Source organism: Falco naumanni, chromosome 3, assembly GCF_017639655.2.
Source record: "Falco naumanni isolate bFalNau1 chromosome 3, bFalNau1.pat, whole genome shotgun sequence".
Taxonomy (NCBI): Eukaryota; Metazoa; Chordata; class Aves; order Falconiformes; family Falconidae; genus Falco; species Falco naumanni.
Window position 1 is genome coordinate 108073696 of NC_054056.1, and position 22820 is coordinate 108096515.

A 22820-nucleotide genomic window follows, 5' to 3' on the forward strand; every position below is an offset into this window, starting at 1 on the left:
ACACAGGGTGTGTATCTCCTCCTGGCCCATTTTTTTGCCTCTGTGTTTTGGGTTGAAATCCTCTCAGCCCCATTCCCATAGCTGTTCTGCTTTGTTTTCTGGTGTGTTTAAGGCGCAGGGACACTGGACACTGCCCAGCGAGGCAGAGCCTAGCTGGAGTGCTGTGCAGCCGGTGCCTGTGTGTGTGTGCAACTGTGCTGCCTCCATCCCTTCCCCCTGCTCCTGGCACTCATCATTAGACATGAGACCCTCCCTTTAAAGGAGGGCTCCCATCTGTCTGTCTGCCACCTGGGAGCATCACCAGCATCTTATGCACTGTATGGAGTTTGCAAGCTTCTGGTAGCAGGGGGGCTGCAGGCATGGCTTCTGTGAGAAGCTGTTGGAAGCTTTCCCCATGCCTGATGGAGCTAACGCCAGCCGGCTCCAAGAGGGACCAGGCGTGATGAGCCCATCAGTGATGGTGGCAGTGCCTCTCAATGACATATTTAAGAAGAGGGAGAAAAAACTGCACAACTGCAGTCAGAAGAGGAGTGAGAATGTGTGAAAGGAACAACTCTGCAGACACCCAGGTCAGTGAAGGAGGAAGGGGAGGAGTAGTTGCTCCAGTCACCGGAGCAGAGATTCCCCAGCAGCCCGTGGGGAGCCCACGCCGAGGCAGGCTGTGCCCCCAGCCCATGGAGCCCACGGGGGAGCAGATCCCCCCCCTGCAGCCCATGGAAGGGACCCATGCCAGAGCAGGTCGTGAAGATCTGCAGCCCATGGGAAGACTCAGGTTGGAGAAGTTCATGGAGGACTGTGTCCCATGGGAGAAGGAACGAGGCAGGGAACTCAGGATCACTCCCAGGTTAAGCCTGGGAAGAGGGGAGGAGTGGCAGGGTTTAAGATTTAGTTTTTATTTTCTCATTACCTTACACTGATTTTGATTGGCAATAAATTAAACTGATTTCCCCAAGCTGAGTCTGTTTTGCCCGTGGCAGTAGCTGCTGAGCGATCTCTTCCTGTCCTTGTTTCAACCCATGAGCCTTTCATTATGTTTTCTCTCCCTGGTCCAGCTGAGGAGGGGATTGGTGGAGCGGCCTTGGTAGGCACCCAGCATCCAAACAGGGTCAGCCCAGCACACCTGATGACACTGATGCCATGGGGCCCATTCCCCATTCTGTTAGCACTGGAAGGCACCAGCCCACCTCCAACACTAGGCATTAGCAGCTACAGCCAAGTACTGCTGACCATGAGGCCTCACAAGCAAACAAGGGGGTTGTTCCTGACCACGGAGTCCTAACTGCAAAACTGGCAATGACCTGCAACCTCAGAAAGAGAAGAACAGCGGAAGGAAGATGGCATGTCAGTTGTCCGTTCCATGGGAAAGCTGTTCCTTAGGCCTGCTCCCAGTCTGCACCCAGTCCTGGAGATCTTTCTTAAAGAGGAGATCTTTCAGGTTACCTGCAGTCTTGCTGCTCCAGGTCTGTTGGCAGGCAGGTGGCATGGACCACCTTAGGGGTGCGCACTCTGTGCGCTCAATTTGGCTGCGCCGTCTGCAGGAGTGCTGGTGGAATACCTGTGAGTAATTTGGAAACCAGTGTCCTCACTGAGCAGCACTGATTGCTTTACCCATTTTATCTCCTTTCTCTTCGAGACAGCTGATGTGCCACTGTAAGGTGGCACTGTACCTCTTGTGATTTGAATATGATCAGATGGTTTTCGAAGCAGGCAGCAGATCCTATTTTGGTTTACAAGCCGAAACACAATGACTTTACATTTCACTTCCCTTGAATTGCCAGGAGCTGGATATTTGTGAGAACACAAATGAAACTGCACTCAGATTATCTCGAAGAGGAACACTGACATCACTTGGTTTCAGGGGATCTCTGGAGAAACCACCTTCTTATTTAGTGACTTGGCAACTGGCTGCCACCCTTCCCCTTCACTCAGACACAGGGGATGCGGTTGGCAGGTATGCAAACAGCCGTGGGAGAGGCTGGGAGTAGCAGAAGTGCAGCAGCTGTTGCAGCTGGGGTCTTGCCTGGGCAGCCGGAGCTGGACTGCCTGCAAAACCCTGAATAAGCTGCTGCAGCACCTACCAGTGCTCTGTGCCTCCATGTTGGTGGGCTGTGCGCGTCTTCAAGTGACTGCACATAATGCACTCAGCAGAAGGCAGGGCAGCATCACTGTCTGGGGAGTTTGTGTCACATTAGGATCCATGTATGTGGCACTGGATTGCCAGGGCTGCCACCCAGCTGCAGCCAGATGTATCAGTCTAGCCTCAAACCTATTTTTATACATACATATATATATATGAAGTCAGGTATTAAAAGGGCAAATGGCCTTTACACTAAAAAGAAGTAAAGAAAAAATCAGGTGAATGTGCAGGTCTCTGGGAGTGTCTGAAATGCAGATATGCTCTGCCTCCACCTCTCTAGCTGCCCCTCACTACAGCTTTTCAGAAAGCAAAGCCAGGATGCAGACCCATGGGATGCCCCTGTCCTCTGCTGAGCTCAGTGACTCACCAGCTGGTCCTGCAGCTTCCCAGGAGGCCTGGCATGGAGACGCCTGGACTCGGGTATCTGCAGCCTGGTGGCTCTGCCTCACCTGCCGGAAGGTGTAGGTGTCCTTGGCTGAAGCAGCCATGAACCACATCAGAGAGCTGGGAGATGGTTTTCTCAAGGATGCTTCAGCACCGGAATATTTGGGGAGTGTTGTTTTCCTTCAGCATCTGATCTGGGAAACGTCCTCTGCCAGAGCCTGGATGCTGACATGACTCCCTTCCAGCCGGTCCAAGGAGTGTCGGTCCCTGCGGCCACGCAGCTGGACGTATGGCAGCTGGCACGGAGTGGTTCAGGGATCGCTGTGGAAGGTGATGCACAGAACAGGCAACAGCCTCGTGGCTGATGTAGAGAGGGACGTCCCCTGTGCTCAAGCAGCCCTCTGGGGACATCCCTGCATGGGCAGCTCCTCTACATAGCAGAGGACAGCATTAACCAGAGGAAATCAGCAGCACCCAATGCACCTCTGCCTGGTGCGACCCACGGTGTGGAGCTCGAGCACTGGGATTCCCAGTGGCAGAGGCATCCTGAGGCGTGGGAGCCACCCATGCGCTGTGTGGGTGCTCCTGGCAGGTATGCAGCTGACTCGGGACCTGCAGAGCTGTGTGAGCCGGCGGTGTTGGACCTGAGGAGGAACTACACCTTGACTGCAGGTACCTCACGCTGCCACGCCTGCTCTGCCTGTTCTCGCTAGCTGAGCTGAGCAATGCAATGTGCCTTTGAAGGGAAGAATAACAAAAATGTCCTCTTTCAAAAACCACAAAGAACCACCCTAGCCCAGCACCCAAGGGATAGGCACAGGCAGGCAACCATGAGCAAACAGAAAAGACAAAAATCCTCTTTATTCTGTCTAGGAGATACGTGATTGCACAGCTCTGATCTCTGTGGGAAAGGAACTCTCAAACATCTTCTACCCTGACACGTGATTCCTGGGAAACAGGGATCGACGAGACTTTTGCTGGTGCTTCAGGCCACCTGGCTTGCAGCAGGGGCAGGGAGGAAGATAAGCTAGAGGCATTGGGGTTGTGCCAGGGGTGTGCCATGCTTCCTGCACCCTTTCCAGGGAACCTGCTTATCCTTTCGCTCCCCAGCTTCCTGGCAGAAGAGTTTCTCTCCACAGCTCCCAGGCACAGCGAGGGGAAGGATATATACTTAATGACCTGCCCAGGTCTCCCCATACATACTCCTGTCTTTCCCTGAAGGCACACTGGGAGATGGCACAGGCACAGTGCTCTGCTTATGCAGCTCCTGCTCCGGTGGGGGCCATGAGGCCCCTTGACACACTGCAGCCCATGCAGTGCAGAGCCTTGGCTGTCGGGATGGCTGCAGAGCCAACCTTGGGGCACAACTGGAATGTGCAGAGCTGAACGTAGCTGGTGGGGTCTGCCCTTCGGTCCATCTCCCAGCTGGCAGACAATGCAGCTCTGCTGCTCTTCTCTGAGAGTCAAGCATCTGTCTTCCCTCCCCTGCTCCTCGGACACAGATGATGGATGGTGGTTGCTGGCAGAACAGCCTGCTGAGAGCAGCAAGGAAAAAATCCCGCTCCAGAGATCATCGCTTGATAAATGTCCCCCCATAACAGGACTGCTCTGGCTTCGGGCTGGCTGAGCCTATACACGCTCCCTCCTGCTGAGCCTACCACCACCTGTGCAGCACAGCAGGATGCCCAGACGATGGGTGATGGCACCACTCACATGACCGGTGCCACCAGATCAGATGCAGACATATGACTCTGGGGATTTGCAGCCACTGTTCTGATTGCTGCAGTTCGTGGTGCTTGGCCAAGCATTCCCTGAATGTGCCCACCAGGGCTGCGCACAAAGCAGAAGCTCATGTTCCTCTGCCAGGAGCTTGGAAATCCAAGAGGCACTCTGGGACATGGGGCTCACTGTGCCACGGAGAGCTGGGGCACAGGGTGACCTGATTGCACCTCTCCACCAGATGGCACGCAGGGCTTCCCCAGCAGCTCATCCCTACCCCTCTGCACCATCAGCAGGGCCTTCAGTTCTCATGTTTACCTCTTCCAGCTCTGCCAGCAGCTGATCCTCGGATGTGCCATCGGGGCACTGTTGGGGCTGCTGCTTGGGTATATTGAGGTCACAAAACACCCCCCAGAGCCTGATGGTTTGTTGGCTGTGGCCAGTGAAGGGGCAAAAGCAGTGAGCTCCAGGGTGGGAGGGAAGGGGTAAGCACAGCCCCCATAGACTGTGGCATGGGGTCAGTAGGGGTGGCTTACATGTAGCTGGTCAGGGCTACGAGCCCTGCCTGCAGGGGACAGGGAGCTGCCAGTGGGTGTTACTGTCAGGACCGGCCAAGCAAGGGTGGTCCAGCATTGCCAAGGATGCAGCTGAGCTGGGTGGGGGAACCTGGTCCCACACAGAAGCTGCTGTGCCCTGGTGAGGGAGAGGTGGTGGGACGCTGGTGCAAGATGGCTCATGGCTCCCAGCTGACTCACTCAGTTCTTGTCCTGCGAGGTGGGTATCCAGCGCCAGAGAAGTCCTGGTGTGGAGGCAGTCCCTATAGGCAGGGGCCAGGGAGCACTCAGGGGGCTGTGACACCTGGGCTTCAGGTGAAAGACCAGAAGAGACCATGATTCACCCTGTAATGGGGCTGGGGAGAGCTCCAAGGGGCTTGGGAGGCAGCTGAATGGCTGAGGGGGTAGTATCTCTGGACCTTCCCTGGCCAAGAGGAGGACAGCTCTGGGAAGGCACAAAGCTGTGCAGCAAACATGCAGCCTTGGGCTGCAGCCAGGAACCTGATGGTGGTGGCCAATAGGTCAGTGTGTGGGAAATGCTGCCAGTGTATGGGGAGGTGCATACTGCAGGGCTGGAGATCTGATGGCGAGTGAGACAGGGGGACAAGACAGCTGGGAGCTCAGGGGAAGAGGACTGGGTGGACCAGGAATGAAGGTGGGGGAGGAAGGCAGGGCAGGAGGCAGCATGCCACAGAGGACAACTTACACAGGCTCTGGAGGCAGACAGGGGACAGGCACACCTGGCTGGCTGCTGGTGGGTGCTTTGATCTCCTGGAGGCCACAGCTTTGGTCCCAGGGTCCAGCTCCTGGTGCTGCTGGAGCCAAGCACCATTCCTGCGTGGTGCACTGGACCACGGCACGACGCAGGTCTCCCAGCCCAGGGCATGCGGTGGCCGCAGGGACACCGTGCTGCGGCCAATGTAGTCGGATGTTATGCCCAGCAATGTAGCTGGCTGCCTGGGGACCTGACAGCAGCTATTCCCATTTGCCATTGGGAAAGATGAAGTGAAGCTTCCAATGAAGGGTAAAACAGACAAAAAGGGAGGAGAGGCTTTGAACAGGCAGCTGAAAAGAGGCCAGTGGGAGCTGGCCTCCCAGGAAAGGCCACCAGCTTCGATCATGTTCCCAGATAATGGGGCCCTCAAGCCTGAAGTAGGATGTGGCAGGAAGGTGGGTGTGATGGTCATCTTTGCAGTTTTCATGCCTAATTATCAACAATAATTGTTAATTATTGTCTGGGCGTGTTCCTGGACTGAGTGTCTCTTGCAAGGCACTGTTTCAGTGTGGTGAGCAGGGCCATACTGGTGCCCAGGTGGAGGAGAAGATGGCCAGATGAGGCTGTGGCATGTCCTGGAGCAACAAGAACACTGCCATGCTTGGGCTGGAAGGCATGGCCCTCGGTGATGGGCAGGTGAGGTATAGAGGCTGGAACTACACAGTCCATTCTACTCTTAAAAAAAAAACAACAACAAAACCACCAAAAACCAGAAAATCAGGATCATAGAATAATTTTGGTTGGAAAAGAGCTTCAGAGGCTGTCTGATCCAGCTCAGAGCAAGTCCGATCAGACCAGATTGCTCAGGGCTGTGTTCATGCAGTGTTGATCACCTCCAAGGGGAGGGAAGGAACATCCGGAGATCCAACCCCTCTGCTCAAAGCAGGGTCAGCCACAACTAGCCTGATGTCCTGAGGTTGCTCAGGAACATGTCCAGTTGGGTTTTGAGTAATTCCAAGGATAGAGACTCTGCAACCTCTCTGGGCAATCTGTGCCTATGTTTGACCACGTCACAGTAAAAAAGTGTTTCCTGATGTTCAGAGAAAACCTCCTGTACTGTCTTGCCTCTTTTCCTGTCACTGGGTACCATTGACAAGATCCATCTTCTTCATTCCTTCCCTTCAGGTATTTATATATGCTGTCAAGATGACCCCGAGCCTTCTCTTCTCCAGGATGAACAGTCCCAGCTCTCTCAGCCTTTCCTCAAAGGAGAGAAGCTCCAGTCCCTTCATAATTTTTGTGAACATTTGCTGGACTGTGTCCAGTAGTCCACGTCTGTTGTGCTGGGGAGCCCAGAACTGGACCCAGTACTCCAGGTGTGGCCTCACCAGTGCTGAGCAGAGGGGAAGGATCACCTCCCTCAACCTGCTGGCAATGCTTTGCTTAATGCAGCCCAAGGGGGCTGGTGGCTTCTCTGCTGCAGGAGCACATTGCTGGGTCATGTTTAGTTTGTCCACCAGGACAGCCAAGTCTTTTTCTGCAAAACTGCCTTCCAGCAGGCCAGCCCGCCCATGCTGGTGCCTAGGGCTGTTCCTCCCCAGGGGCAGGACTTGGGGTTTCCCTTTGTTAACTGCATGAGGCTCCTTCCTGAAGTTGGGCAAAGTCCTTGCTCCCAGAGCTCTGTAGCCACTGCTGATATCCTCCAGGTCACTCCTGGCAATGTCATTGGTGCTCATGTGAAAGGGAAGCAAGTGCTAACAGTCTGAGGGCTGGACAAATCTGGTCAGCCTCTCTGCAGCATCCCAGATCCTGGCCCCAGGTCTCTGTGAATACCCTGTAAATCTTCTCCCCATTTTCCCTGATAGTGCACAGCCTGCTCAGATGCCCCAGGCACTGTTAGCAGTCCCAGACCTTGATGGCAACATCTGCCGTCTTGAGCTCTGGGCTGAGGCATCCATTGCGCACCAGTCTGCAGGAATGTGCATCCTGCAATGTGTTGAGAACATTGCTGCTGGGTCTTCAAGAAGCCCCCAGCAGAGATACTGGGTACTGTCATGACAACAGCTATGACTCCTGCTATGTCCAAGCCAGCTGTGCTCTCCAGTGGACCCAAAGGCACCAGAAGCAGCTCCCAGCACAGGTGGAAACAGAGCCAGAGCTGGTGTGCAGACAGACAGCACCGCCGTCAGCACCAGTCCCGGCAGCGTCCCTGCACCATCCTGCCAACTGCCCCACCAGCCACTGGGCATCTGCTTGGAACCCCTATTTGCGAGCATGAAAATACCTGCTATAGGATGACTGTAGTGGCTGTCATTTCTAGCCTGGTCACTGCAGCCCAGTACCACCCAGTACAGCCCAGTACCACCCAGTATGGTCCTGCCCAGCTGCTGGAGCCCACCTTGGGTGTCTGTACAGGATGAGGAACATGGCTGCTGCCCTCTCATTTGCAGGTTCAACCAGCAGCAACACTGCACATGTATCCCAGAGACACACACACAGACAGACACAGGACACTGACACAGCCAGCCAGCCAGACTGCCACAGAAAAGGTGCTGCCATCAGTAGCACCCGTGCACAGGACCTGCATCACACATGAGCACAGGCAGCCATGTCCCCTCCTCCTCTGGGACTGGCCGAGGCAGCAGGTCACTACTGCAGGCACAGACATGACACCGGGTTTGCAAGCACACGCACACTCATGGATCCCGAGTACCAACACAGCCCCTCTGCCTGCCTGACAGACCTGCCCAGATCCTCACCCATGGGTCCCCTACTCACCATCTGGTCAGTTTGATGTTTGCTGGTGAACACACACCCACACTCCCCATGCACACCAGGGTTGGGGAAGATGCTTACAGCCCCCCCCCACCAGCCGGCACACGTGCTGGTCCCATGTCCCACAAGGACTGTGACCTGTGGTCCCGCTTCAGCCATCAGCATGGAGCCCTCACTCATGCTAGTCCCCCTCAGTAGCTGGTTTTTGGTACACAGTCTGTGGGACCCTCCCCAGATCCGTGAGTTGAGACCCCTCCAGCTACTGATGCTGAGACCCTCAGGGTTACATCTGTTCCAGCCACGAAGTCCTAGTGTGCCTGCAGTTTCTTCATAACCCATCACTTAATGCCACTGATCAGATTTGTTTCTGGTTATTGTCTTTGTTAACACTTATTGGTCAGGTTTTATGTCTCTGTGTTTGCCTCCTTCCATTTTCTTATCATCTCAACAGAAAAAAATAAGCATCCTCTCACTCCACACATACTGACCCATTGGTGTGACTGGCCAGGTTTGTTCCCATTGCCACATCCCGTATGATTTGCCTATCAGGTTTGCTCTTGTATGTTCTTGTTGATGGCTCCTTTGACCAGACACCCTCAAAGGAGCAGGTTCTCTCCTTCCACTCTGCCTCACAGCCCCAAAGCCCCACTGACCACCAAAGCTGGGCCACTGCAGAGATCCTGGTTGCAGCTCCACAAAGGAGCCTGATCTCCCCTCGGGGTATGATGTGGTGCCTTTGGATGGACACAGCTTGTGCATGTTACCCTGGCACAGGCACATTCCCTCCCTAATCCCAACATTTGATTTATTCTGACCGCTGTTGAGCCCACATCAAATAATCTGTTGCAATTCTTGCTGCTGACCGGTAACAGCTCAGAGCTGGGTACACAGACACTAGGATTGCTTCTCCCTCTGTGTGCCTTTTTACCTACCTTGAACATAATCTGCTATTTTAACTCCAGTCACTCTATGTTGCTTGGTCTTCCTGCAGTTTTTGCAGCTGGCATTTTTCTTTACTAAGCTGAATAATTTAATACCATCTGTTTCTTCACTGTTCACAGCATTTCCCAGGCCATGTCTGCATGCGTTGAATAGCTCAGCTCCCAGCATGGATCCCTCTGGGCCCCACTGGTGACCCCCCTCACTGAGAAGATGGATCACTTTTTCTTGCCTTTTCTTTCCTTTGAGCATTTGCAGCTTCTGCCTCCGTGACACCCCAGCAGCAACTGCCATGGTTTAACTGCTGCATGCAGAAATCTTTCCTGATATTTCTCCACAACCTAGTTCTTACGGAAAATAACAAACATTAGTTCCCTGCTTGCCTTATCCATGTCATCTATGTTTTTATGTCCCCTCTACATCCCTGCTCGGGATCTGCCCTTCCTCCTGACTGCAGAGGACACTATCTACCTAGCTCACTCTCTGCACAGCCAGCCACTGCCCCTTATTTTTGTCTGCTCACCTTCCCCTTGCCCTGCTCCCTGGAGCTGGAACTTCAGTCCAGGGTTCTCTGATGGCGTGCTTGTGACTTTGACCCAGCTCTAAGCTCTCTGATAAGGGCCCCATGCTGCCACCAGCACACCGTCCTCTGCTGTTCTTGTGCATTTTGTAATTTGGTGTCACAGCATCCACCTGCTGAGCCTCCTCGCAAGAAACCCATGGCATGCTGGTGTGTTGTTGAAGATGAGGCATTCCAGTTCCTCAACCCTAGATATTTATCCTGGTTCTCTACTTTTTTTCTGTATTGTGTTTAAACAAGATTCTGCTTCTTTTAATGGTTCCTCGCTTTTCCTTTTCTCCATTCCGGTTTTCACCGTAAAATCATTCAGGTTAGAAAAGACCTTAAAGATCATCAAGCCCAACCGTTAACCCAGCACTGCCAAGCCCACCACTAAACCACATCCCCAAGTGCCACATCTAGGCATCTTTTAAATACCTTCAGGGATGGTGATGCCACCACCTCCCTGGGCAGCCTGTTCCAGTGCTGGACTGTAGAGGAATGAAGCTGGGTTAATTAGCATTGATAATATACAACTGTGGGCTGGCCTCAGGGGTGGTGGGTTGGCTGATGTAGATAAGGTGCAGCTGTGGCTGTTCTGTTAAGAGGTTGGGTAGCCAAGAAAGAGAGAACTGCTGAGGAAGAGAGAGAGAGGAAGAAGCAAGAGAAGAGAGAGTGGGCCCTTGATCAGGTGAGACAAGGAGAAGGCAGCAGAGGGACTGGCATGAAGAGTATGCCATCTGTGGTGGTAAAAGACCTTGTTGCAGCTTGATGGTTTGGAGAGTGCTGTGACACTGGACAACCCTTTTAGTGAAGAAATTTTTCCTAATATCCAATCTAAACCTTTGGTGGTGCAACTTAAGGCCATTTCCTCTTGTCCTATTGCTTGCTACTTGGGGAAAAGACATCAACAACCACCTCACCAGGTGTGAGCTTGGCCTCTCCTTTGCTTGGGGATGCAAAACTTCTATGATAACATCTTTTCAGCTTCTCAGCCCCATTTTATGAATTTATGTCTGCTTTATTATCTGCTTCCATGTGGTACCTGGCCTGCTTCAGGGAATAATGTCATGGAAGGCCTGGCCTTCATCTTCCTGCCTGAACCACACATTTTAATGCCAGAACCTCTTTCCTTCATCTTCCTCTGTGTGGGGTCCATGGTCACAGTCTCCTCCCCAGCACTTATGAGCCTTTCCAGAAACCTCCGCCCTGCAGGCAAGTCACAATGTGACTCCAAATCACAAGCCCTGAAGTTTGTTTTGCCTCAGCTCACTCTCTGCATCCCTCGTCAGGGAGGACCATCGCTGCTATCACACTCCCATTAGGCTTCATTGCCTGACCTGGGACTGAGTTTCTTACAGAGATAGTGCTAGCTCCTGGCTGTTCAAGTGCGTGGCTGTCTAACACAACTCCTGAAGTGAGCCCTGATGGTCCATGTGGCCATGGAAGCCCCTGTTCCCCTGACAGAGGAAGAACTGACTGTCTAACCAGCCTGCTTCTGTATCTGCCCTGCAGCCCAGGCCAGGCTACCATGCTGCCTGGGAAGGCTGTTCCAGCCTTCAGTGCTGCCTGCTATTAATGTGCCGAGGAGAGCTGTGAGCTGCTCGCCGCACAGTCCTTGGGAGGGCCAGAGCAACATGGTGGGGGAGGCAGCCAAGCTTTGGCGCTGGGCCCATGCTGCAAGACCCTACCCTACCTTCCTTTCCTTAGTGCATGCTTTCTATCCTGTGCAGTCCTCCTCCCATTCCTGATCTCTATGTGAGACTGGCTTTTTTCCATATCCAGTGCCACAAGGTGATAACAACCAAGCTTTGAGGTGCTGGCTGTTGGCAGATGATGCTCTGGCCCAGCGCTAGGAGTCTGAGAACTTCAGAACGCTATGGAGATTCCCCTTGGTTCTTTTTCTTTTGTATATCCTAGTGGAACAAATAAAAAATAAGCCAGTAGCTTTCAGTTGGGTTTAGTTAAATGGTATTTTTTCAAGGCCAGGCTGGATGGGGCTTTGAGCAACGTGGTTTAGTGAAGGTATAGGGCATGGAGGGGTAGAACTAGATGATCTTTAAGGTCCCTTCCAACCCAAACCATTCTGTCATTCTGTGATTCTATGAACAGAGACACTTGGAGACCAGGTGAAAAGCATGGCAAAGGCTGAAAGATGTGGAACTAGAGACTGAATGAGAGGAGACAGTCTGTGGGCAAGGGATGTGGGCAGAAACAAAGGAATGGCTGTGCTGGAGCAGGGCAAGGGCCTATCCAGCTGGGTGCTTTGTCTCATGCAGCAGCTGGTAGTGAGCCCTCTTACACAGCAGCAGCGTGCAGGGCTCTGAGAGGCAGAAATGCACAAGGCTAGATAGTGTGAAAGACACAGCTTGGCCATTCACCCTGGCTTTGGCTAAAGCATTTTCTAATCAATTTCTAGGAAAGAGCAGGAGTGTAGAAGATTAATATGAGGCCCCTTGATTTACATAGGAGCCCAGATCATCAAGCCCCCCCCCAGAGATGGCATTACAGTGTCTGCAGGTCAGTGTGTTAAGAAGCTGAACTAACCCCAGTACAGAGTGTGGCTAGGCCTGAGAGCTGTAAAACTTCCCCATTACGCTCTGGCACTTTCAGTGAATTGTGATGTTTCTGATGCTCCCCCATGTTTGTAATGCAGATGGTGGTAGGACAGTCATAGTTATACCAGCCCAGAGCAGAAGGCCGTGTCTCCACCGTACAGCAGCCAGCTTTGTCCAGTATCAGAGCCTACCCTAAGTATGTAAGAGCAGCGCAAACCTCACCGACACCTCCCTGATCATGTCTTCCAGCTTCTAGTAACCTGCAGCTGAGGGACCTGCTGAGGCAGAGATGTGTCTTTGCATTTAATAACACTCAGGGGACTTCTCTCCCGTTAATCTGTCCATTCACTTTTTGAGCCCATGCAAACCTTTGGGATACACAGCAGGTTGTGGTGAGGAATTCCCTGGCTAATCTACACTTGTTTCCAGCTATCAGCTGTACAAGCTGTGGCAAAAAGTCCATTTTACAGGACATTACTGGGTTAATTAAGGCAACTAGCCTAAGGTAATGCATTTAAAGAGAGTAAGTTTTCTTCTATCAAACAGTAGTAGCATTATTCAACCCTGAAGTCTGTGGCAGAGTAGTTCCAGGGCTGCCTCCTCTCCAGCGGTGTGGCTCATGGGGCTGAGGCAGCTCAGGACACAGGGCGACAAAAGGAGCTGAGAAATGCACAGAGGATCCAGCTGGAGAGAATGGATGCTCCTCTGCCAGCTTCCCTGACCGTGGATGGATAGGCTAGAAATACAGCATGAGCAAACACACTGCGGCTCGCAGCTTTTGCATAGAGCACGTGGACCACAGCTCACTGTAGAGGCTCCATGGACAGCTGGAGAATTGGAGGGATGGAAAGGGATGGAAAGCACAGCATGGGCATGAACTGAGTGTGTGGATCAGTAGGGAGACCAAACCACTCTGAGATGAGGGTATATGTAGTCCAGACACCCCCAGAAAAAATAGACAAGCTGAGATATTAAAAGCAAAAACAGAGAATGCATCCCAGTCTGGTGATACCTAACACGAGCCTGACATAGAGCCTATGTGGAAATCTGAGCTACATGTAAAACTAGGCTTCAAACCCTGAGACTCCAATAATGCCATGCAAATGTGCTAGGAACAGAATGTTCTTCATGTAAAAGAAAACACACTAGAAGGAAAATAAAAATACAGTTCTCACTACAAAACACACACCACATGAAGATATACTTCCATTTAAACCTGGATAAGGAAAATAAAGAAAAGATAATTCAACAAAATGACCATAGATAACCCAACTTGATTCCTGGGTTCTTGAAAGACTACAGAAGATGAAGGCTTAATACGCTATACTAAAATGCTTGGGGCAGTCATTAAAAGCTATACCTGATATGGTCAGGCTACTGAAAAAAAGGAGAAAACCCAGAAAATAACCTGAATAGAACTAGGATTTTTTAAAAATATGACGTATATATATCTATATAACAGGAATATACCAGGAGACAAAGAACTATAAACATTAGCAAAATTAAACACCACGGCAGTAATGAAGAAGGGCATGAAAAAAATTTTAAATTTTCTTCAAAAAATATTAAGGAAATAAAGACCAGTCATTGGGTCGGGCACGCAGCGGTGGAGGAGCTGCATGTAGGTGAGGTTCTCGTGGGTGTTGGGGTCGAAGAAGCCCTTGGTGTCATCGCTGGGGTCGGAGAGGATCTGGTTCATCTCCTGGTCAAAGTAGCCGCGCCGGTAGGCCACCTCCACGGGGAGGCGGTGGCTGTGCACGGGGTCGATGATGCCGCCGGTGGCGATCTGGGCCTCGAGCAGGCGGATGCCGTGCTCCTTGACAATGAGCTCCTTCTTCATGGCCTGGAAGAGGGAGATCTGGTCGCCAGTGTAGGGGTCCGTGTAGCCTGTCACGGCCCTCTCGGCCGACAGGAGCTTCTCGTGCAGCTCGCTGCCCACCAGCCCGGACGAGATGGCCTCGTCCACAGAGAGCTTCTCGTTGGTGAGCGGGTCAATGAGGAAGCCGGTGGCAGCCTGCGCCTCCAGCAGCACCAGAGCCGTGCCCTGCCTCAGGATGCCCTTCCACATGGCCTGGTAGATGCTCATCTTCTCCGTCTTGGTGGGGTCAGCCTTGGAGGGCACCAGCACGCCGGCGATGCAGCCCGTGCCGTCCAGGTAGCGCTTGACGGAGGCCATTTCCGTCACCTCCTCCACGGTCTTGGAGCCCTGGACGAGGTCGGCCAGCGTGTCCTTGTCGATGATGCCCGAGTCCACCAGATCCGAGGCAGTCACCTGCCTCCTGAGGCCCGGGAATTTCATCTTGCTGCTCTGCTCTGCCGCCTCCTCGACGAGCACGGTGAGGAGCCTTGCCAGCTCGTCCAGCGCCAGACTCCTGGCGTGGGCCTGCCCCAGCAGCTCCTGCCTCTTTGCCTCGGAGACATACTTGGAGAAGAGCAGCTCCCACAGGGAGACCTTCCTGCCCTGGAAGCCGCCCGCCGACACCTCGACAGTGTGGGACTTCAGGGACCGCTGCAGCTGCTGCTCCTGCTCCTGCTCCTGCCAGGGGCCCGTGGCCTCGCCGTTCTCGGCCAGCGGCGCTGTCTCGCGCTGCACTGGCTTGCGGGCCAGGGCGGTGCCGTGGCCCTGGCCCTCAGCTGTGCTGATGATGGCGGTGAGGAGGGTGATCATCTCCGAGATGGTGACCGTCCCCGCCTTGTACTTCCGGAGGAGGTCCTGGCGCCGGTGGTCGGGGACGTAGCGGGAGAAGAGGAGCTCCCAGACGGTGACGCTCTGGCCCTGGAAGAGCCCCACGCTGAGGGTGGTGCGGGCGTCCTGCAGGGCTTTGCGGGCATCCTCTGTCAGCTGGTAGAGCACGGAGCCCTTGTCCATCAGCTGGAGCATGAGCAGCCCCGTGTCCGGGTCGGGCACGCAGCGGTGGAGGAGCTGCATGTAGGTGAGGTTCTCATGGGTGTTGGGGTCGAAGAAGCCCTTGGTGTCATCGCTGGGGTCGGAGAGGATCTGGTTCATCTCCTGGTCAAAGTAGCCGCACCGGTAGGCCACCTCCACGGGGAGGCGGTGGCTGTGCACGGGGTCGATGATGCCGCCGGTGGCGATCTGGGCCTCGAGCAGGCGGATGCCGTGCTCCTTGACAATGAGCTCCTTCTTCATGGCCTGGAAGAGGGAGATCTGGTCGCCAGTGTAGGGGTCCGTGTAGCCTGTCACGGCCCTCTCGGCCGACAGGAGCTTCTCGTGCAGCTCGCTGCCCACCAGCCCGGACGAGATGGCCTCGTCCACAGAGAGCTTCTCGTTGGTGAGCGGGTCAATGAGGAAGCCGGTGGCAGCCTGCGCCTCCAGCAGCACCAGAGCCGTGCCCTGCCTCAGGATGCCCTTCCACATGGCCTGGTAGATGCTCATCTTCTCCGTCTTGGTGGGGTCAGCCTTGGAGGGCACCAGCACGCCGGCGATGCAGCCCGTGCCGTCCAGGTAGCGCTTGACGGAGGCCATTTCCGTCACCTCCTCCACGGTCTTGGAGCCCTGGACGAGGTCGGCCAGCGTGTCCTTGTCGATGATGCCCGAGTCCACCAGATCCGAGGCAGTCACCTGCCTCCTGAGGCCCGGGAATTTCATCTTGCTGCTCTGCTCTGCCGCCTCCTCGACGAGCACGGTGAGGAGCCTTGCCAGCTCGTCCAGCGCCAGACTCCTGGCGCGGGCCTGCCCCAGCAGCTCCTGCCTCTTTGCCTCGGAGACATACTTGGAGAAGAGCAGCTCCCACAGGGAGACCTTCCTGCCCTGGAAGCCGCCCGCCGACACCTCGACAGTGTGGGACTTCAGGGACCGCTGCAGCTGCTGCTCCTGCTCCTGCTCCTGCCAGGGGCCCGTGGCCTCGCCGTTCTCGGCCAGCGGCGCTGTCTCGCGCTGCACTGGCTTGCGGGCCAGGGCGGTGCCGTGGCCCTGGCCCTCAGCTGTGCTGATGATGGCGGTGAGGAGGGTGATCATCTCCGAGATGGTGACCGTCCCCGCCTTGTACTTCCGGAGGAGGTCCTGGCGCCGGTGGTCGGGGACGTAGCGGGAGAAGAGGAGCTCCCAGACGGTGACGCTCTGGCCCTGGAAGAGCCCCACGCTGAGGGTGGTGCGGGCGTCCTGCAGGGCTTTGCGGGCATCCTCTGTCAGCTGGTAGAGCACGGAGCCCTTGTCCATCAGCTGGAGCATGAGCAGCCCCGTGTCCGGGTCGGGCACGCAGCGGTGGAGGAGCTGCATGTAGGTGAGGTTCTCGTGGGTGTTGGGGTCGAAGAAGCCCTTGGTGTCATCGCTGGGGTCGGAGAGGATCTGGTTCATCTCCTGGTCAAAGTAGCCGCGCCGGTAGGCCACCTCCACGGGGAGGCGGTGGCTGTGCACGGGGTCGATGATGCCGCCGGTGGCGATCTGGGCCTCGAGCAGGCGGATGCCGTGCTCCTTGACAATGAGCTCCTTCTTCATGGCCTGGAAGAGGGAGATCTGGTCGCCAGTGTAGGGGTCCGTGTAGCCTGTCACGGCCCTCTCGGCCGACAGGAGCTTCTCGTGCAGCTCGCTGCCCACCAGCCCGGACAAGATGGCCTCGTCCACAGAGAGCTTCTCGTTGGTGAGCGGGTCAATGAGGAAGCCGGTGGCAGCCTGCGCCTCCAGCAGCACCAGAGCCGTGCCCTGCCTCAGGATGCCCTTCCACATGGCCTGGTAGATGCTCATCTTCTCCGTCTTGGTGGGGTCAGCCTTGGAGGGCACCAGCACGCCGGCGATGCAGCCCGTGCCGTCCAGGTAGCGCTTGACGGAGGCCATTTCCGTCACCTCCTCCACGGTCTTGGAGCCCTGGACGAGGTCGGCCAGCGTGTCCTTGTCGATGATGCCCGAGTCCACCAGATCCGAGGCAGTCACCTGCCTCCTGAGGCCCGGGAATTTCATCTTGCTGCTCTGCTCTGCCGCCTCCTCGACGAGCACGGTGAGGAGCCTTGCCAGCTCGTCCAGCGCCAGACTCCTGGCGCGGGCCTGCCCCAGCAGCTCCTGCCTCTTTGCCTCGGAGACATACTTGGAGAAGAGCAGCTCCCACAGGGAGACCTTCCTGCCCTGGAAGCCGCCCGCCGACACCTCGACAGTGTGGGACTTCAGGGACCGCTGCAGCTGCTGCTCCTGCTCCTGCTCCTGCCAGGGGCCCGTGGCCTCGCCGTTCTCGGCCAGCGGCGCTGTCTCGCGCTGCACTGGCTTGCGGGCCAGGGCGGTGCCGTGGCCCTGGCCCTCAGCTGTGCTGATGATGGCGGTGAGGAGGGTGATCATCTCCGAGATGGTGACCGTCCCCGCCTTGTACTTCCGGAGGAGGTCCTGGCGCCGGTGGTCGGGGACGTAGCGGGAGAAGAGGAGCTCCCAGACGGTGACGCTCTGGCCCTGGAAGAGCCCCACGCTGAGGGTGGTGCGGGCGTCCTGCAGGGCTTTGCGGGCATCCTCTGTCAGCTGGTAGAGCACGGAGCCCTTGTCCATCAGCTGGAGCATGAGCAGCCCCGTGTCCGGGTCGGGCACGCAGCGGTGGAGGAGCTGCATGTAGGTGAGGTTCTCGTGGGTGTTGGGGTCGAAGAAGCCCTTGGTGTCATCGCTGGGGTCGGAGAGGATCTGGTTCATCTCCTGGTCAAAGTAGCCGCGCCGGTAGGCCACCTCCACGGGGAGGCGGTGGCTGTGCACGGGGTCGATGATGCCGCCGGTGGCGATCTGGGCCTCGAGCAGGCGGATGCCGTGCTCCTTGACAATGAGCTCCTTCTTCATGGCCTGGAAGAGGGAGATCTGGTCGCCAGTGTAGGGGTCCGTGTAGCCTGTCACGGCCCTCTCGGCCGACAGGAGCTTCTCGTGCAGCTCGCTGCCCACCAGCCCGGACGAGATGGCCTCGTCCACAGAGAGCTTCTCGTTGGTGAGCGGGTCAATGAGGAAGCCGGTGGCAGCCTGCGCCTCCAGCAGCACCAGAGCCGTGCCCTGCCTCAGGATGCCCTTCCACATGGCCTGGTAGATGCTCATCTTCTCCGTCTTGGTGGGGTCAGCCTTGGAGGGCACCAGCACGCCGGCGATGCAGCCCGTGCCGTCCAGGTAGCGCTTGACGGAGGCCATTTCCGTCACCTCCTCCACGGTCTTGGAGCCCTGGACGAGGTCGGCCAGCGTGTCCTTGTCGATGATGCCCGAGTCCACCAGATCCGAGGCAGTCACCTGCCTCCTGAGGCCCGGGAATTTCATCTTGCTGCTCTGCTCTGCCGCCTCCTCGACGAGCACGGTGAGGAGCCTTGCCAGCTCGTCCAGCGCCAGACTCCTGGCGCGGGCCTGCCCCAGCAGCTCCTGCCTCTTTGCCTCGGAGACATACTTGGAGAAGAGCAGCTCCCACAGGGAGACCTTCCTGCCCTGGAAGCCGCCCGCCAACACCTCGACAGTGTGGGACTTCAGGGACCGCTGCAGCTGCTGCTCCTGCTCCTGCTCCTGCCAGGGGCCCGTGGCCTCGCCGTTCTCGGCCAGCGGCGCTGTCTCGTGCTGCACTGGCTTGCGGGCCAGGGCGGTGCCGTGGCCCTGGCCCTCAGCTGTGCTGATGATGGCGGTGAGGAGGGTGATCATCTCCGAGATGGTGACCGTCCCCGCCTTGTACTTCCGGAGGAGGTCCTGGCGCCGGTGGTCGGGGACGTAGCGGGAGAAGAGGAGCTCCCAGACGGTGACGCTCTGGCCCTGGAAGAGCCCCACGCTGAGGGTGGTGCGGGCGTCCTGCAGGGCTTTGCGGGCATCCTCTGTCAGCTGGTAGAGCACGGAGCCCTTGTCCATCAGCTGGAGCATGAGCAGCCCCGTGTCCGGGTCGGGCACGCAGCGGTGGAGGAGCTGCATGTAGGTGAGGTTCTCGTGGGTGTTGGGGTCGAAGAAGCCCTTGGTGTCATCGCTGGGGTCGGAGAGGATCTGGTTCATCTCCTGGTCAAAGTAGCCGCGCCGGTAGGCCACCTCCACGGGGAGGCGGTGGCTGTGCACGGGGTCGATGATGCCGCCGGTGGCAATCTGGGCCTCGAGCAGGCGGATGCCGTGCTCCTTGACAATGAGCTCCTTCTTCATGGCCTGGAAGAGGGAGATCTGTTCGCCAGTGTAGGGGTCCGTGTAGCCTGTCACGGCCCTCTCGGCCGACAGGAGCTTCTCGTGCAGCTCGCTGCCCACCAGCCCGGACGAGATGGCCTCGTCCACAGAGAGCTTCTCGTTGGTGAGCGGGTCAATGAGGAAGCCGGTGGCAGCCTGCGCCTCCAGCAGCACCAGAGCCGTGCCCTGCCTCAGGATGCCCTTCCACATGGCCTGGTAGATGCTCATCTTCTCCGTCTTGGTGGGGTCAGCCTTGGAGGGCACCAGCACGCCGGCGATGCAGCCCGTGCCGTCCAGGTAGCGCTTGACGGAGGCCATTTCCGTCACCTCCTCCACGGTCTTGGAGCCCTGGACGAGGTCGGCCAGCGTGTCCTTGTCGATGATGCCCGAGTCCACCAGATCCGAGGCAGTCACCTGCCTCCTGAGGCCCGGGAATTTCATCTTGCTGCTCTGCTCTGCCGCCTCCTCGACGAGCACGGTGAGGAGCCTTGCCAGCTCGTCCAGCGCCAGACTCCTGGCGCGGGCCTGCCCCAGCAGCTCCTGCCTCTTTGCCTCGGAGACATACTTGGAGAAGAGCAGCTCCCACAGGGAGACCTTCCTGCCCTGGAAGCCGCCCGCCGACACCTCGACAGTGTGGGACTTCAGGGACCGCTGCAGCTGCTGCTCCTGCTCCTGCTCCTGCCAGGGGCCCGTGGCCTCGCCGTTCTCGGCCAGCGGCGCTGTCTCGCGCTGCACTGGCTTGCGGGCCAGGGCGGTGCCGTGGCCCTGGCCCTCAGCTGTGCTGATGATGGCGGTGAGGAGGGTGATCATCTCCGAGATGGTGACCGTCCCCGCCTTGTACTTCCGGAGGAGGTCCTGGCGCCGGTGGTCGGGGACGTAGCGGGAGAAGAGGAGCTCCCAGACGGTGACGCTCTGGCCCTGGAAGAGCCCCACGCTGAGGGTGGTGCGGGCGTCCTGCAGGGCTTTGCGGGCATCCTCTGTCAGCTGGTAGAGCACGGAGCCCTTGTCCATCAGCTGGAGCATGAGCAGCCCCGTGTCCGGGTCGGGCACGCAGCGGTGGAGGAGCTGCATGTAGGTGAGGTTCTCGTGGGTGTTGGGGTCGAAGAAGCCCTTGGTGTCATCGCTGGGGTCGGAGAGGATCTGGTTCATCTCCTGGTCAAAGTAGCCGCGCCGGTAGGCCACCTCCACGGGGAGGCGGTGGCTGTGCACGGGGTCGATGATGCCGCCGGTGGCGATCTGGGCCTCGAGCAGGCGGATGCCGTGCTCCTTGACAATGAGCTCCTTCTTCATGGCCTGGAAGAGGGAGATCTGGTCGCCAGTGTAGGGGTCCGTGTAGCCTGTCACGGCCCTCTCGGCCGACAGGAGCTTCTCGTGCAGCTCGCTGCCCACCAGCCCGGACGAGATGGCCTCGTCCACAGAGAGCTTCTCGTTGGTGAGCGGGTCAATGAGGAAGCCGGTGGCAGCCTGCGCCTCCAGCAGCACCAGAGCCGTGCCCTGCCTCAGGATGCCCTTCCACATGGCCTGGTAGATGCTCATCTTCTCCGTCTTGGTGGGGTCAGCCTTGGAGGGCACCAGCACGCCGGCGATGCAGCCCGTGCCGTCCAGGTAGCGCTTGACGGAGGCCATTTCCGTCACCTCCTCCACGGTCTTGGAGCCCTGGACGAGGTCGGCCAGCGTGTCCTTGTCGATGATGCCCGAGTCCACCAGATCCGAGGCAGTCACCTGCCTCCTGAGGCCCGGGAATTTCATCTTGCTGCTCTGCTCTGCCGCCTCCTCGACGAGCACGGTGAGGAGCCTTGCCAGCTCGTCCAGCGCCAGACTCCTGGCGCGGGCCTGCCCCAGCAGCTCCTGCCTCTTTGCCTCGGAGACATACTTGGAGAAGAGCAGCTCCCACAGGGAGACCTTCCTGCCCTGGAAGCCGCCCGCCGACACCTCGACAGTGTGGGACTTCAGGGACCGCTGCAGCTGCTGCTCCTGCTCCTGCTCCTGCCAGGGGCCCGTGGCCTCGCCGTTCTCGGCCAGCGGCGCTGTCTCGCGCTGCACTGGCTTGCGGGCCAGGGCGGTGCCGTGGCCCTGGCCCTCAGCTGTGCTGATGATGGCGGTGAGGAGGGTGATCATCTCCGAGATGGTGACCGTCCCCGCCTTGTACTTCCGGAGGAGGTCCTGGCGCCGGTGGTCGGGGACGTAGCGGGAGAAGAGGAGCTCCCAGACGGTGACGCTCTGGCCCTGGAAGAGCCCCACGCTGAGGGTGGTGCGGGCGTCCTGCAGGGCTTTGCGGGCATCCTCTGTCAGCTGGTAGAGCACGGAGCCCTTGTCCATCAGCTGGAGCATGAGCAGCCCCGTGTCCGGGTCGGGCACGCAGCGGTGGAGGAGCTGCATGTAGGTGAGGTTCTCGTGGGTGTTGGGGTCGAAGAAGCCCTTGGTGTCATCGCTGGGGTCGGAGAGGATCTGGTTCATCTCCTGGTCAAAGTAGCCGCGCCGGTAGGCCACCTCCACGGGGAGGCGGTGGCTGTGCACGGGGTCGATGATGCCGCCGGTGGCGATCTGGGCCTCGAGCAGGCGGATGCCGTGCTCCTTGACAATGAGCTCCTTCTTCATGGCCTGGAAGAGGGAGATCTGGTCGCCAGTGTAGGGGTCCGTGTAGCCTGTCACGGCCCTCTCGGCCGACAGGAGCTTCTCGTGCAGCTCGCTGCCCACCAGCCCGGACGAGATGGCCTCGTCCACAGAGAGCTTCTCGTTGGTGAGCGGGTCAATGAGGAAGCCGGTGGCAGCCTGCGCCTCCAGCAGCACCAGAGCCGTGCCCTGCCTCAGGATGCCCTTCCACATGGCCTGGTAGATGCTCATCTTCTCCGTCTTGGTGGGGTCAGCCTTGGAGGGCACCAGCACGCCGGCGATGCAGCCCGTGCCGTCCAGGTAGCGCTTGACGGAGGCCATTTCCGTCACCTCCTCCACGGTCTTGGAGCCCTGGACGAGGTCGGCCAGCGTGTCCTTGTCGATGATGCCCGAGTCCACCAGATCCGAGGCAGTCACCTGCCTCCTGAGGCCCGGGAATTTCATCTTGCTGCTCTGCTCTGCCGCCTCCTCGACGAGCACGGTGAGGAGCCTTGCCAGCTCGTCCAGCGCCAGACTCCTGGCGCGGGCCTGCCCCAGCAGCTCCTGCCTCTTTGCCTCGGAGACATACTTGGAGAAGAGCAGCTCCCACAGGGAGACCTTCCTGCCCTGGAAGCCGCCCGCCAACACCTCGACAGTGTGGGACTTCAGGGACCGCTGCAGCTGCTGCTCCTGCTCCTGCTCCTGCCAGGGGCCCGTGGCCTCGCCGTTCTCGGCCAGCGGCGCTGTCTCGCGCTGCACTGGCTTGCGGGCCAGGGCGGTGCCGTGGCCCTGGCCCTC

General features: G+C 57.6%; 1 protein-coding gene across 1 annotated transcript in view; it reads right to left on the bottom strand.

Annotated features, from left to right (window-relative positions):
- EPPK1 (epiplakin 1) overlaps positions 1 to 22820 on the bottom strand; it is a 46915-nt gene that overhangs the window by 10001 nt on the left and 14094 nt on the right. The window contains exon 4 of the mRNA XM_040586685.1: positions 13908 to 22640. Coding sequence (XP_040442619.1) covers positions 13908 to 22640 — 8733 coding nt within the window. The remainder of the gene's footprint in view (positions 1 to 13907; positions 22641 to 22820) is intronic.